The sequence below is a fragment of the Miscanthus floridulus genome, chromosome 5 (genome assembly GCF_019320115.1).
Source record: "Miscanthus floridulus cultivar M001 chromosome 5, ASM1932011v1, whole genome shotgun sequence".
In the NCBI taxonomy this organism is placed as follows: Eukaryota; Viridiplantae; Streptophyta; class Magnoliopsida; order Poales; family Poaceae; genus Miscanthus; species Miscanthus floridulus.
In genome coordinates this window covers 81,696,266-81,711,519 of record NC_089584.1, presented here as the reverse complement: position 1 = coordinate 81,711,519, position 15,254 = coordinate 81,696,266, and the positions used below count along the sequence as shown (strand labels likewise).

Sequence of the window (15,254 nt, the reverse complement as noted above, 5' to 3'; positions counted from 1 at the left end):
TCTATGAAAAATATTTGTTTTTTCAAGTTCTATCTATATAGACTGCAATGAACAATTGAAATTCTGTCAAAGAAGAATGAACAATGTGTGGATTTACATATTTGTAAGCTGTGATCCATTCATCAGCAACATCAAGCATGGTACGAGAGAGACATGAATTAATTACATACATGCAGTGACATGCAAACCTCCAGAGTGATACAGCTGGAACAAGAGAGGCCAAGACCCAGTTTGACCCCACATAGCTCCGTCCGTGCTTCTAACCGCGGGCTAACGGGCTATTTGACACGGCTTCGGTAGCAGAAGTGACGAGAAGCTGTAGCAAACACCACAAAAAGCTAAACTATTTTTTTTTTGTACGGAAGAGGAGTGACCAATACCTGAGTAAGGGTGCGTACGTACCTCAGCCAGAGGTATAACGACACATATTTCAAATCCCCGAAAGGTCACAAGAAACAAGGTGCACTAAATGGACGGACACTAAGCCTTGGGGCGAGGACTCCATGCGTCACGAGTCTCCTAGAATAACTCGATGGCAGGGACTCAGTTGTGCCCAGGTCACGCAAGCCATCGAGTCGCGAGGCATAACTAGGAAGTTTATTAGTCTATGTTTATTAGAATCCTACGCCTGACTACTCTTTAAAGGCTTGTCCATGCTCTGATCCTATCCCACAGCATGCATCCTCATTTTTTTTTACCGGGCAAGGGGGGGCCGGAGCCCACTATGGCCAACACATGGCTCCGCCGGTGAAGCTCAGGCTGCTCGGATACAAGCAGCAGCTCAAGCGAGACCTCTCGTAAGTTCTTTTCTACCTGCTCTGCTCGATCTCGCGCTTCTGTTCGTCGGAACGACCCTGCCCTGTTCAAGTTGCCCCTTCTCTCTCATTTCTCTTCTCCCTTAGTTCGTGACTTCGTGGGTGCAAGTGCAACCGCGCAGATCGATCTCATCTCATGCGCTTTCGTGTGGCCAGCCGGTAAGCTAGTTACGTGCTTCTAATAATTTCCTCCCGACGATGGATCATCTATCTGTTGCTTGCGGGCTTTGCGTTATTGTGTACTCGGTTAATTACTCATCACTTGGTCGGGACAAAAAAAAACCTAGGCCAGTAGGCCTTGCGTGTTCGATCGATGTACGTCGTGTTCATGAGATCGATCTACTGTCGCGTGAGGTCGCTCTCACAATGTATAAATCTACACCTACCAGAATTCTTTAAGGTAGACGTCGACTGGACGACCCTGCTTTATGGGTGCAAGCAACCTCTCTGTTAAATTTGATCAAAGGTACTAGCAATAGGACTCGCTGATGAGGAATTATACAGCTTTTTTTTTTCGAATACGCAAAAGATTTACGTATCATTATATTAAGTAGAAGAGTTTAAGTAAACATACAACGCGCTTGTATCGAGCGTCGAAGGAGGTCGACAATACAACCGTAGCTGGTCCATCCTAGCCAAAGACCTCTTGTTTCGATATTGCATAAAAGAAAACAACCAATACCGACGCAACGTTGCGACCTAGAAGATAACCTTACGACTTCGCGGCTGCCTAGACGAGCCATTTCCAACGGCCGAAAAGAGCGCGTCCATCGTCTTGGTGTTGGACGCAGTCAGCCCTCCCATTTTCCGAGATCGTGGTGATGGCAAGCTAGTCAGGCAGCCACATGTGGACATTAATGGTTCTGTTCGCTTGTCTTATGAGTTGTATTATTTCAGCAAATAAATAGTGTTTTTTCTCGTAATAAATCAGTGAACAGTACTTTCTGCTATAGCTTTTTAGCAAAGCGACAGTCCTTGCTGCTCCTTTGAGTAAGCGAGCCAATGATGAATGTACCTTGAGTAAGCGAGACAATGATCAATGTACGTAACGTTAGACGACATTACACGCTCCACTGTTTGTAGCACGGGAAGCAAAAAAAGAGGCCCTGAAGCTCAAAGAACTGGGCCTAAAATGAATGAATACCGAACCGAAATCATTTCGGCCCAAAACTAATCTGCTTAATTACCTTTTGCGGTCACGGTCACGGTCACGCAGGGTGGTGGCCAACTTCTCGGTGAGCTTCTCCATCATATCGGTGATCACGGGCGTGACGACGCTGTACGGGACGGGCCTCCAGTTCGGCGGGCCGGTGACGATGGTGTACGGCTGGCCCATCGCCGGCGCCTTCACCGTCGCCGTGGGCCTCGCCATGGCCGAGATCTGCTCCGCCTACCCCACCTCCGGCGGGCTCTACTTCTGGAGCGCCAGGCTCTGCACCCACCGCCGCTGGGGACCCTTCGCCGCCTGGCTCACCGGCTGGTAAGTGTCTACTACACTAGTGCTAATTCTGCTTCTACTTCTATTCTATCTACCACGACATTTTACATTACATTAGAGCATCTCCGAGAGTTCCCTAAATCCCTCTTAATTTTTGGTTTTTAGAAAGATTAGAAAAAACAAACTCTCTCCAATAACTCATAATACTTCTTCCTAAAATTTACGCACTTGAAAAATCTTTCTCCATTCCGCGTAACTTTACGCGGACGCGACCTCGCGCGGATACGGCTTCCCACGCGGCGTCCATCTTCCAGCGATTTCTTTTGCCACGAGTCTCTCCTTCCCGCCGCCGCCGCCGTGGAGCCTCGTGAAGTACACGAACGTCTTGCACTCTTGCGCACGTCGCGGAGGCTCGTGAGGTACACCACCGCCTTCCGCTCAACTCCCGGCGGCCACAACTTGGTGTCGCGGCCCTTGATTCCCGTCCATTTGATCTTCTCTTGGAACGCGATGATGCGGGCACGGACAAGGCCGGAAAAGCTCCGGAATGTCGCCGGTGGCATGTCACATGCATCCGCGTCCTCCCGCAGCTGCTGCCTGGGTGTCTCGTTTTCGGCGGCGTGGTTGTTGTAGCTCTTCATCTACTCCACCGACAACGTCGCGTGCCTGCACGAGCCCCAGTGGCGGGCGCTGTCGGCGAGGCCGAGGGTGCCGAGAATAGATACGGTCCTCAGCCGTAGCCGCTGGTGGTCGAAGGAGGGTAGCGGGAAGCTCCGGCGCGATACGAAACTATATTCAAGTACCATTTGCTCCTGTGTATATGTGTATATTCAAGTAATGCTCTTGGCCGGCTACACGCCTGCTTGCATGCTCCTGTTTGCATGGCACTGTTTGCTGGCGCAAGGTGAAGCTGCTGCTTGCTTGGTGCCGTCTCTGCTTGCCTAGGCGGCAGCAAGCTGGGTGGGGTGGCCCGGTGGCGGCGGCGGCGGTAGGGAGGTTGCGGCGTGAGAAAGGGTTTGGCGCACCCCTTACGGTCCCGCGACAAAAAAAAAGTCAGAAAAAAATTGATGTGAAACTCAAATTTAATTTTTTGGAAGTCATTTATTGGGAACTGTTGGAGATACCCTTCTTTTTTTCCTCCCAATACATTTTTAGAAGTTTGAAAACTACATGTTTTTAGGAGGAAAAAATAAGAAACTCTTGAAGATGCTCTTACTACCGGCTGCTTTATTATTATTACCGCTTGTTCTAGACTTCTACTAGTACTATTTCAAAACAGAACAAGCTGCAAATGCACTGACTAAAGGAAAAGGAAAAAGTCCACATTACCTCTCTCAACTTTCGCGAAAGTCCACTTTTCCTCCATAAACTCTAAAACCGGGCAAAACATCTCCCTCAACTTTTAAAACCGTTCATCTTACCTCAACTTTTAAAACAAAATTCAGCCAAAATAAATAAAAGAGAAAAAGACAAAATCGTCTTCAAAACCGCTTCTAACAGGGCCAGAGAGGTAAGATGAACGGTTTTAAAAATTGAGGGAGGTGTTTTGTCTGGTTTTAGAGTTCGGGAAGGAAAAACGGACTTTTGTGAAAGTTGAGGAGTTATGTGGACTTTTTTTTTCCAAAGGAAACTGTGCAAAGGTTGAAAGAGCGGCCTGGCCCATACGGGCCCATACATTGTCAGGCCCAAAATAAACCAGCCTTTTCTTAATTTCCCGGCCTGACAAACGCCGAAGTGCCGCCGTTGGAGTTTTTGGGGTCCAAAGCTAATTGAGTATGCACCAAACTTTCCTCTAGCGTGTGCAAAGTTACTACTAGCACTAGCACAAGTGCAAGATATTCGAAGCATACTATCATTGCTTGGTTTGGTTGTACAGGTACAACCAAATCATCATAATTTGACAATTCGATTCTACAAGTCTCTCTGTCCAACTTAGATTGTGTCACCAATTAATAACGGGGAGACGCAAGCGGCGAGCGTCCGGCACGCGATTGCATTTTTTATACGCTACTATTAGCCGTGACTTTCGACAAAAGATCCTCCAGCTCCAGGAGAAAAAGAGACGAGCATCTCTAATTCTATATAGCATTATTGGCTCTGTTTCTCTTATAATCCGTTTTTTCAGCTTATTTTTTTAATCGGAATAGTATTTTTCTCTCCCAACAAATCAGTCGGAATAGTATTTCGGCTTATTTTTTCAACGAAGCGAACGGGGCATTATCTATACTGTATTCGGCTGCAGAATGTGCTGCCGTATCGTCCTAGCAAAGATCGCGTCGCAATTTGACCGCACCCCTCCGATCCGATGCATCCATTGGGTTTTTTTCTTCTTCTTCTTCCACGTAGGAGTGTAGGGGGCAGTAGTCTTATTGACTTCTTGTTAGCGGAGGGACCTGCCGCGCCGCTGGATGGTCAATTTTTCAATCAACATTAAAAAAAAGCTAACCTATAGCTCAGTCTGCCACTGCAACCCAATTTGACTAGTCAATCGTGCAACGTGGATAACTGCTGTCCCCATAATAGTAGCAGTAATAATAGTTTTCTAAGCCAGCACGCCAAAATAATCACCATGTACTCTCGTTGAATGCATGATTCGTTGACCATACATCGCGTTCCGAAGCTGCTGCCTGCTGGCATGAGTATGATGCAGGACAAGTGTCATGGCCCTGTTTCACGTGAGCTTATCAGCTAGAATCAGTTCTATTTAGGTGATGTTTGGTTTCGGTGACTAAAATTTAGAAGGTGTATTGGAAGAATGTTGAATGAGGTGTTCAGATATTAATAAAAAAACAAATTACATAATCCGTCGGTACTCCACGAGACGAATTTTTTAAGCCTAATTAATTCGTCATTAGCACATGTTTACGGTAGCAAAACATTGTCAAATCATGGACTAATTAGACTTATAAAATTCGTCTCGCAAATTAGTCATAGACTATACAATTAATTTCATAATTAATCTATATTTAATACTCCATACATATATCAAACATTCAATAGGACAACAACTAAAATTTAAAAAGAGCAACCAAACACAATAGGACAACAGCTAAAATTTAGAAAGAGCAACCAAACACACACTTATTCGGTCATGCAAAGGCGTTTTTCTCTCGCAACCTATGTCTCTTGGGAACGTGCAAGACACACCGACACACGCGCGCGCTGCCGGCCCCGTGGTGGCATGACTGCGTGGTGGTAGGTCGATGGTACTACTAGTGCAGTAGGAACGCTGCGCCGCGACACGACCGTCGGAAACTCAGGCTCGACCACGACGCCATAGCTGCACGTGTCTCTCTCACCGTGGGGCCGGCCTGCCACTAATAAAAGTAAATAATAATAATCTCCTTGCATCAATGGGAACTTGTTCAAACGATTCTGCCCTGTTCGCTGATCTGAAATTTAGTTGAAATTGACTGGTTTTGTGAGAGAGAAACACTGTAACGGCTGGTTGATGAATAGTGTTCGCTGAAGAGGATCAGCCAGCTGGCCAGCCAAGGCGCCCTCTATCATCAAAAGATAAATAAACGACCATCCTGTTGTCTGTAGCTGTGTTGTCCGTACTACACATATGGGTGTAGGTTTATAGTACTTCATTCATCCTTCTCCAAATAAATTATTAATTTATAGATAGTTGTCTTCAGTGAGACATTTTTAAAATTTTAAAGAATTTATAGAAAGTAACACAAACATATACGACACTGAATAAACATGCTATGGCACCATATTTTATGGTATATATCTAATGATGTTAATTTGATGTCATAGATTTTGATGCTATTTGCATAAATTGGATCGTACCTAAAAGAGTTTGACTCAAGACAGCTCTCAAAATTGATTTATCTGAGAGCGAATAGAGTATTTAAGCATCCAGTACTGTGTCATGTGCGCGCTAGCTAGACTACATCGTTCATATCTTTGAAACTATCGCCTTGTTTAGTTCATCCCCAAATTCCAAAAAGTTGCTACAGTACCTGTCACATCAAACGTTTGCGGCCCGTGCATGGAGCATTAAATGTAGACGAAAAGAAAAACTAATTGCACAGTTTGGTGGGAAATTGCGAGACGAACGTTTTAAGCCTAATTAGTCAATGTTTGGACACTATTTGCCAAATAAAAACGAATGTGCTACAGTAGCCCCAAATTCCAAATTTCGCGAACTAAACCAGGGCTATCTCAATCTGAAAATCGCACCTAGCTAGGCGACTTAGGGGCTGTTTGTTACGGCCCATTGTCTGCCACACCTCATGTAGTCATATCACGGCTGTGGCACCGAAAACCAATGCAACATCATGTGGCAAGTTCCTACTCTATTTTTATCTGGGCGATCTCGGCTTCTCCATCAACCAAATGTGAATGGGAGAATTATCTATTTAGCATCAAAATAAATTGGTCTTTTATATTTAGCACTTAAAAATTTAAACTTCTTTGTTTGGTACCGAATTAAAATTTTCTTTCCTAAATAGCACTACCGTCAAATTTTACCGTGCATATGTTAGTTGAATCGTTTGAGCTTGTCAGTTTTGTCTCCATATGTCCAATATACCCTTCTACTCACGCATTCAGGATCCCACGACCTTCTTCCCCGTACGGCCGAGCGCTCCCGCGACCTTCTTCCTCCCCCAAACAAAAAAAAACTAACTCTAGATCGACGGAGCCCGCCTCTCCGACAACGAGCGCCGCGAGCTTTCCGGTGGCGCGCTGCCGTGGAGCAGGCCAACCCGCTCGCCCCCGTCTCCTTCACCGCTGTCGTGTCATGCGCGCCGCGAACCCTGCTCACCGGCCTCTCCGCAGGCGCCGTCGTCGTCGCGGGCCTCGCGCGCTCCCGGCTCGCCCTGCCGGCGTAGGTCGCCAGCACGCAGAAGGTCGCCGGGAGGCTCACGCACGCTCTGCCTCCCCGGCATGGGACTGGCCATGGGTGGCCTCGCTCGCAGCGTGGGGCCGGTCTGCAGGAGCGCGGCGAGCACCTAGAGCACGCGCAGGAGCATGGCCGAGCGAGCGCGAAGGCCTGTGCGCCCTCCCCGCGCGCACGCACGTAGGCGCGCTGCTGTGCTGTGCCGAATCGAACGCGCCGCTGAGCAATATGGTGAACACGTGATGTCATCTGGCCATTTTTTCTCATCAGAAAAATAAATCCAGAACACATCGAGAAATACTAGTATGCATACCTGTGGACCTGAGCCATTCATCTCCTGATCTGCGGTCAAGATTAAAAGGCCTATATACATGTGGACCTGAGCCATTCCTCAGAAAAAATGAATCCAGAATACATCAGAAATAAGGGCATTCATGTCATTTTGCAAGCCACTTAACGCCGTTACCAGTGAAAATAGACGGTAGTGCTATTTACGGAAGAAAATTTTAATTTGATGCTAGATAAAGAAGTTCAAAATTTTTAGTGCTAAATACGGAAGACTGATTTGTTTTAGTGCCAAATAGATAATTCTCCCAATGTGAATTGCGATAAAGGGCCGATTCGTTTGTTGGTTTCAGTCAGAGCTTATCAGCCAGATAATAGTGTTTTTCTCTCATAACAAACTAGCATCAGTCGGGTTTATCAGCCCAGAAACCAACCAGCGAACAGACTGTTTGTAGCGTCGCCACAGGCGGGGAACATGGTAAAACAGTTGTGTATAACAAACAACCTCATATAGAAAGAAGAGAGCATAGAAAGATATGTCTGTCGTTTCCTTTGTTTTAAATTATGAGACGTATATCTAGATATGTCATATATCTAGGTACGTAAAAAAAAATTATAAATTTTAAAAACCCAAACGTCTTATACTTATACTTTAGTGCGGATGGAGTATTAATTAAATCACAGGCTGCTCCACGTCATTATCGAAATCGATAGCATTCAGTGTGGATGCCATAAGCTAGCGGTGCTCCACAAGTCATTCACGCATATATACTTTCCGTACGTGAGCGTGACCCAAACGCGGCCGCGGTGCGTCGGCGTCCGCACCCGCACCCACGTCGGCTTGTCATAGTGCCACGCCCCTGCTGGCCGGATGACACGGAGAGACCTGCATCACAATGATACGCATTTTTATATTAGTATAATCTCGACCATGCCTGCCTGCCAATGAGATCGTCCGATCGCATTGTTCGCATCTCATCAATCAAACAGGAGGGATGCCATCTTCAACTGCAGAAGAAGATGTGATCCCAATTTTCTTCTTGGTCAAACTATCTAAAACATGGCCATACTTACAGAAAAAAAACTACTAATACTTATGAGACTGAATAGATATACTATTAGAATACATTAAACAAAAATCTAACCACACTAATTTCATATCATAAATATTAATATTTTCTATATAAACTTGGTCAAACTAAAAATGCTTTGATTCATTACCACTATTACACAAAACATCCGTATGGATGGTCAAAAGGCCTTTAGAGATAATTTTTCTGAGACTAGCTCTACCTAAGGGCATCTAGAGATCAACGATTTCTAAGAGTGAATATGCAACAGTTCCCTATAAATGGATTTAGGGCTTGCTGATAATGTGGCCCGTCTTTATTATTTTCTAGAAATTGTAAATTGGCCATAAAAATCCCAAGCCAAACCCACTTGTGAAGTACTACGAGTGATGTAGCGTGATGTTTTGCGTGAAATACGTGTGTGTGTAATTAATCAAACTCGTGAATACATGAGCTCCACCAACCACCACACCGCACAATCACTTGTGACCAAGTAAAAGAGCTATCTTTTGGTACTAACTTTTATGAATCTTATATTGAATATTTGGGCCCTTAAATGATCACAAATAAAAAAAGGTCATTAACTATAATGTTTAGATCTCGTCAAACATCACAAGTTTAGTATATAGTATGTCTATCTGAGACCGTTTGAACATTCTGAATTTTAAAATTTAAAAGTTACATTTTACCTTTTGTCCTTAATTGATTTAAAATAAAGAATTAACTATAGAGTTTAGATCTCATCGAACTTTACAAGGTTAGAAAGACTCCGTCTAAAAATAGAGGGTATTTATAGGGCTTCTCAAAAAACATCAATAGCTTAGGATGTATGTTTCTAAAACTATTTATAAAGGCAGTTTTTTATTCAACCGTTGATAAAAAACGATGCATCTGCAAATCGTTTGTGTTTTAGTAGTGTGATGATATTGCTAGAATTGTATTCTCTCCATATTTTTAGATGGAGAGAGAGTACAGTTATTAGGTAGAGATTCCTTTTAATTTTAAATTGCTTTTTAATACATAGATTTTGTTACGTATCTAGATATATTCAGATACATAGCAAAATCTACGTAACAAAAAAGTCAAAACAATATATAATTTAGAATGGAGTGAGTAGTTAAATGAGAAATAGGGATGTACATGTAAAGCGTGCGTGCTGAACCGAATCCCGAATCACGTGAAATCAAATACAAAGAATCGTATCACCTTGTACGCACGCCAATCGCCCACATCAGCACATGGAAAAGGAAGAACCAGTGCGCACGCTTTGGACTCCAGATTGCGCAGAAATTACTGTAACGGATTATGGCAGTCAGCTTGATTCTTCATTTGTTTGCATAGATAACGGATTCCGCCTGGAGATATGGAGTATCCAGTAATATTTCCTGAGAATAATCACATTATTAAGTAGCCAGCTATATACAGAATTTTATATTAGGAATCTTTGGTCGGTAGTTTATCTTTTAATCTCTGATCGGTAGTGTTTTGTTGAGGAGATGTTAACCAAAGCATAAGCAGTGGATTAAGGCTAAGGTTACATATACGCCCTCACCCTGACCCAGCGTCGCCGCTCCCTAGCTTATTGCGCCTTGGTCGCGCTCGTCCCAGGCCCCGGGGCGAAGAAAACGACGACGGAGAAGAAGCCACTTCCATTGTATTAGTCAAATGAAATCCTTGTGTTTTTAAGCACGGGACATAACTTAGGTCGTGCTGCAATAAAGTTGACAAAGCTTACAAAAACGCATCGTGTGACACACACCACGCCATGTGTCTTTTTGCATGGCATTTGGCCGTGGCACGCCATGTCTAATGTCTTGGACGTGTCCCTTGTGCGCCACCTGGTATATATAAAAATAATGAGTTACCCCCATCTTGTACTCATTGATCTCCACTGTGTAGATTTTAGATATGAAATTTTGGTCTTATTATATTAGGAAAAGGCTGCACTGTTGGAGTCATGTACAGATGTACTCCTCCGTGTGCCGTACGTTGAGGTCATGTTCATGCAGTCATGCCCATCCTCCTCCTGACGGGCAGGGAATCTCGCTGCTGTCGCAGATCCATCATCGTCCAGTTGGACAGAATCTGTGTCCCGACTAAGGAGTAAAATAAGGCCTTGATCAGTTCTTTTCCGTAAAGTTTACTTCATGTCCATCGAATATTTAAATATAAGCATAAAATATTAAATATAGACTAAAAACTAACTAATTATATAGTTTGCGACTAATTTACGAGACGAATCTTTTAAGCCTAATTAGTCCATGATTTGATAATGTGGTGCTACAGTAACACATATGCTAATGACGGTTTAATTAGGCTTAATAAATTCGTCTCGTAGAATAATGACGAATTCTATAATTTATTTTTTATTAGTATCCGAATAACAGGTGCCCAAAACTTTACAACCTGAATTTAAATCAGGCAAAAAAAAAAAAAGAGTTTAACGAACCCATCCCAGCAGCCACATCTGGGTATCTGGTGCCCGTTTTCTCGGGCCCCAGCGCACTTTCGAGTTGACTGCAGCGGCCGCTCTCAGAGCGGCCACACTTCCCGGCCGCTCCCTTCAAGTCTCCCCTCCCATTCCTTAGCGGCAGCGATATATCCTCCCCTGCGTCAAGCTCACCGTCTCCTACTGCAGCCAAGTCCGCAGCACACACCAGCCTCCTGCAACGACTCCGTCACGGAGCTAGCAGCTAGACCGACGAGGCGCGCGCCATGACGTGGAACAGGTCCCCGGCCGACGGCGGCGGCAGCAGCACCGGGAGGACCCCCGACGTGGCCGTGGCCGTCGACAACGGCGGCGACGACACCGGCCTGGCGCGCCTCCGGGAGCTCGGGTACAAGCAGGAGCTCAAGCGCGACCTCTCGTACGTCCCTCCCTCGTCACCTCCGTCGCCGATCGCGCGCCTTCTTTCTTTCTTTCTTTCTTCCGTTCGTTCGTTCGTTTGATCGACGACTGCGACGGCGACCGCACGCGCGCTCGTTTGTCTGTCTGTCTGCCTCTTCCAGGGTGTTGTCCAACTTCGCCTTCTCCTTCTCCATCATCTCGGTGCTGACGGGGATCACGACGCTCTACAACACGGGGCTCAACTTCGGCGGCCCCGCCACCATGACGTTCGGCTGGTTCGTGGCCGGCGCCTTCACCATGGCCGTCGGCACCTCCATGGCCGAGATCTGCTCCTCCTTCCCCACCTCCGGGGGCCTCTACTACTGGAGCGCGCGCCTCTCCGGCAAGCGATGGGCCCCGTGCGCATCCTGGATCACCGGATGGTACGCTAACTACCTACCCGTTCGCAGTCGTCGCGGCATGCATCTCGATCGATCATTATGTTATCCGCCGCGCGAGTTGCGTTACGTTCTTTTTCAGAGGACTGCTCGATCGCCGGGTTTCTTGTCTCGTTTTATTAGGAAATTGGGAATTTTGGGATGGTTGGACTTTGGAGAGGAGACGGGGAGGATCATGTGAACTGCAACTGCGTGGTTGTGTGTGTCTGTGTGAATACAATATTGTTGCTTTTCCCTGATTCCTTCTGGTGTGACACCGCAACGGCGTGAGCGACATGCAACTTGGCATGTTTCTCTCTCTCTTTTTTTTTCTCTCTCTCTCTCTCCATCTTTTCCTCATGGATGGAATTGCTTTGCTTGTTTGATTGAGTTCGCCAAATGGGGATGGACGACTTGTCAGGATTGAGAAAAATGGAGTCTTTGTTTTATTTGGATTTGGAACCATGTGCCCTGGCCATTGGTCAATATGCGCGCTTTGACCTTACTACGCAGGAAGGACACTGCCCTGCCGCTCCGGGGACTAAATTTGTCAGTTCTGTAAACAAGGGTGTGGGAAACTTGGTTCCTTTCTAACGAAAGACAAGACTCCTGGCAGATTTTTTTAAAATTTGAAAAGTGGTAGTACTTCCGTATATGGTCGGGAATTAATTAGTGGAACAATCATCATCAGCCTTTCAGTAAACGGTTGCTTCAGTTACCTACTACAGTACATTACATAGAGGATTTGGAATTAGTACTGCTCTGTTTGGGAGTTGTCAAATGTCAATGATCCCATCGCATTCACTCGGTAATTTACTAGTATACTTTACTACTCCTAGTAGTAGGTAGGCTCTGATTGAGACAAGGACCTTTAGCGATGAACACAGCGACAACTCCCCTGCATTTAGATATGGGTTAGTTCAAGAACGGCGAAACCTTGTTGGTCACATTCACTCTCTCTTTAAAACCCTGATGAAGCCAACAAATTAAGTTTCCACCACGTTGTTGATGCACTGTACTATAAGCCGGCTTATCAGTTAGAATCTACAGTATTTTTCTCTCACAATAAAACAGCTTCAGTCGTCTTATCAGCCGGCTTTAATACCAGCCGAACATGCCCTATTTGATTCCAGTACATTTCCTTTCTTTTCAGCCTCTAATCTAACTTAACATACGTGTGTGTCTTTTTTTTTTCGTGTGACTGCTTTCAGGTTCAACGTTGTTGGACAGGTGAGCCATCATTTGCCTGAACCTCCCTCGTTTTATCTTCCAAAAAAAGTGACTGTTTGCTTAACTGAGCCGAGGTCCTCCTGTGCAGTGGGCGGTAACCACGAGCGTGGACTACTCCCTGGCGCAGCTGATCCAGGTGATCATCCTGCTGGCCACCGGCGGCAAGAACGGCGGCGGCTACCTGGCGTCCAAGTACATGGTGATCGCCTTCCACGCCGCCATCCTGCTCAGCCACGCCGTCATCAACAGCCTCCCCATCACATGCCTCTCCTTCTTCGGCCAGTTCGCCGCCGCCTGGAACATGCTAGGCGTGTTTGTGCTGATGATTGCCGTGCCCACCGTTGCCACCGAGAGGGCGAGCGCCGAGTTCGTGTTCACCCACTTCAACACCGACAACGGCGCCGGGATTCGCAGCAACCTGTACATCTTCGTCCTGGGCCTGCTCATGAGCCAGTACACGCTCACAGGATACGACGCCTCTGCGCATATGGTGAGAACCTCTCAGAGCTCTGCGGATATAGCTAACAATGCAGACATGCAGTAGTGTTCTCTGTCCTGAATAATCCTGATGCGGTTGCGATATGCATGCAGACTGAAGAGACGAAGAACGCAGACGAGAACGGCCCGATCGGCATCATCAGCGCCATCGGCATCTCCATCCTGGTGGGCTGGGGGTACATCCTCGGCATCACCTTCGCGGTGAAGGACATCCCCTACCTGCTGAGCCCCGACAACGACGCCGGTGGCTACGCCATCGCCGAGGTGTTCTACCTCGCCTTCAAGAGCCGCTACGGGAGCGGCGTCGGAGGGATCGTCTGCCTCGGGGTCGTCGCCGTCGCCATCTACTTTTGCGGCATGAGCTCCGTCACCAGCAACTCCAGGATGGCCTACGCCTTCTCCAGGGACGGCGCCATGCCTTTCTCCTCCGTCTGGCACAAGGTCAACAAGCAGGAGGTGCCCATCAACGCCGTCTGGCTCTCGGCTTTCATCGCGCTCTGCATGGCGCTGCCGGTAAATTTCTATTTCTTTCACATGCATGTCAGCAGCTTTTACTTGCCATGATCGAAAAATTCAGCATGCGTGTGTTGCTGACTGCTCTCTCATACATGCAGTCCCTGGGCAGCCTGGTGGCGTTCCAGGCTATGGTGTCGATCGCGACGATCGGGCTGTACATCTCGTACGCGCTGCCGATCCTGTTCCGGGTGACGCTGGCGCGCAAGTACTTCGTGCCGGGGCCCTTCAACCTGGGCCGCTACGGCGTCCTGGTCGGCTGGGTCGCCGTGCTCTGGGTGGCCACCATCACCGTGCTCTTCTCACTGCCGATCACGTACCCGGTCACCAAGGACACGCTCAACTACACACCCGTCGCCGTCGGGGGCCTCTTCTTCCTCGTCCTCGCGTCCTGGGTGCTCAGCGCCAGGCACTGGTTCAAGGGCCCCGTCACCAATCTGGACGGATGAATTGGGTTGCTGGACATGCATCGTCAAGCATCATGCATTCATCGTTCATGCCGGGGTGGAGTCGGATCGGATATATGTTGAGCCGGCCCTGTCGCGCAGTGGAGGCTAGGCTACTCACAAGCTAGTGGGCGGCTGCTGCTGTAGCTAGGCTGCCTGCTTTGTTTATAGCATAGTAAACTGTGCGTGAGTAGAGGCAGGGAAGAGTTCGAGGCAACGACATGTTGTAACTACTTTGTTCCAAAAAAAAAAAGGACTAGGAAGGAAACGGATGGAATGAATTATCTCGCAATTGATAAATGCATCTGAGAAGTAGGACTGACATGTTAGGCAAACCTATCAGGAGGCAAATTTTGAAGGACCCGGTCCTTCCTTCATCATGGAGGACCTTGCTCCTCAAATGACATGTGTATCTCAATTCTCAAAGCACATGTATCCCCGTTGCTCCTTCCAATTCCAATCTATTTCCTATTGCAATCTGACGGCACGTTACCCACGTTAAGTCTTTCCTTGCATCATATCGGAAGGCACCGTACCGGCAGCCAAGCACGGAGAGTTCATCCTTTCATCAGAAGCCACCGTACCAGCAGCCGCTGGCTACGTGCGCCCGAGAGATCGAAGTACGCGCGTCGCTCCTTTGCTTGGAGCTCCGGCTACGGCGGCGCGTTCGCACATCACTACGCGGCGGCCAGCGCGCCAGAGCGGCTCACGGCGTGGCCCAAGGCCGGCCTGTTCCTGGACTCCGGCGGCGGTGGAACAAGCGTCAGGCACCTGTTACGCGTAGCTGGGATGGATCCGAGCCAAGGAGATGCTGCCGCGACGGCGGGCACAGGTTTGCGATCA

At 47.2% G+C, this 15,254-nt stretch overlaps 1 protein-coding gene across 2 annotated transcripts; it reads left to right on the top strand.

The window, feature by feature from the left end:
- The first annotated feature begins 750 nt into the window (after positions 1–750).
- On the top strand, positions 751–14,723 carry LOC136450128 (amino-acid permease BAT1 homolog). Of its 2 annotated transcripts, XM_066450435.1 has the most exons (7): positions 2,157–2,295; positions 11,099–11,327; positions 11,470–11,730; positions 12,936–12,954; positions 13,043–13,444; positions 13,546–13,965; positions 14,067–14,723. In XM_066450435.1, exons 2-7 carry the CDS (start codon positions 11,176–11,178, stop codon positions 14,412–14,414), a joined length of 1,602 nt encoding a protein of 533 aa, XP_066306532.1. In that variant the 5' UTR covers positions 2,157–2,295; positions 11,099–11,175; the 3' UTR covers positions 14,415–14,723. The 2 variants fall into 2 exon arrangements, with proteins under 2 accessions (XP_066306533.1, XP_066306532.1); XM_066450436.1 differs by lacking the exons at positions 11,099–11,327; positions 11,470–11,730 and adding an exon at positions 751–797 and having other exon boundaries at positions 2,032–2,295.
- The last annotated feature ends 531 nt before the right edge of the window (positions 14,724–15,254 follow it).

Excerpts from the sequence above, each read along its gene's own strand:
- LOC136450128 (XM_066450435.1), top strand. The coding sequence starts at position 11,176 with ATGACGTGGAACAGGTCCCCGGCCGACGGCGGCGGCAGCAGCACCGGG. Across the intron at positions 11,328-11,469 it reads GAGCTCAAGCGCGACCTCTC|GGTGTTGTCCAACTTCGCCT; the intron begins GTACGTCCCTCC and ends TGCCTCTTCCAG. Across the intron at positions 13,445-13,545 it reads ACGACGCCTCTGCGCATATG|ACTGAAGAGACGAAGAACGC; the intron begins GTGAGAACCTCT and ends ATATGCATGCAG.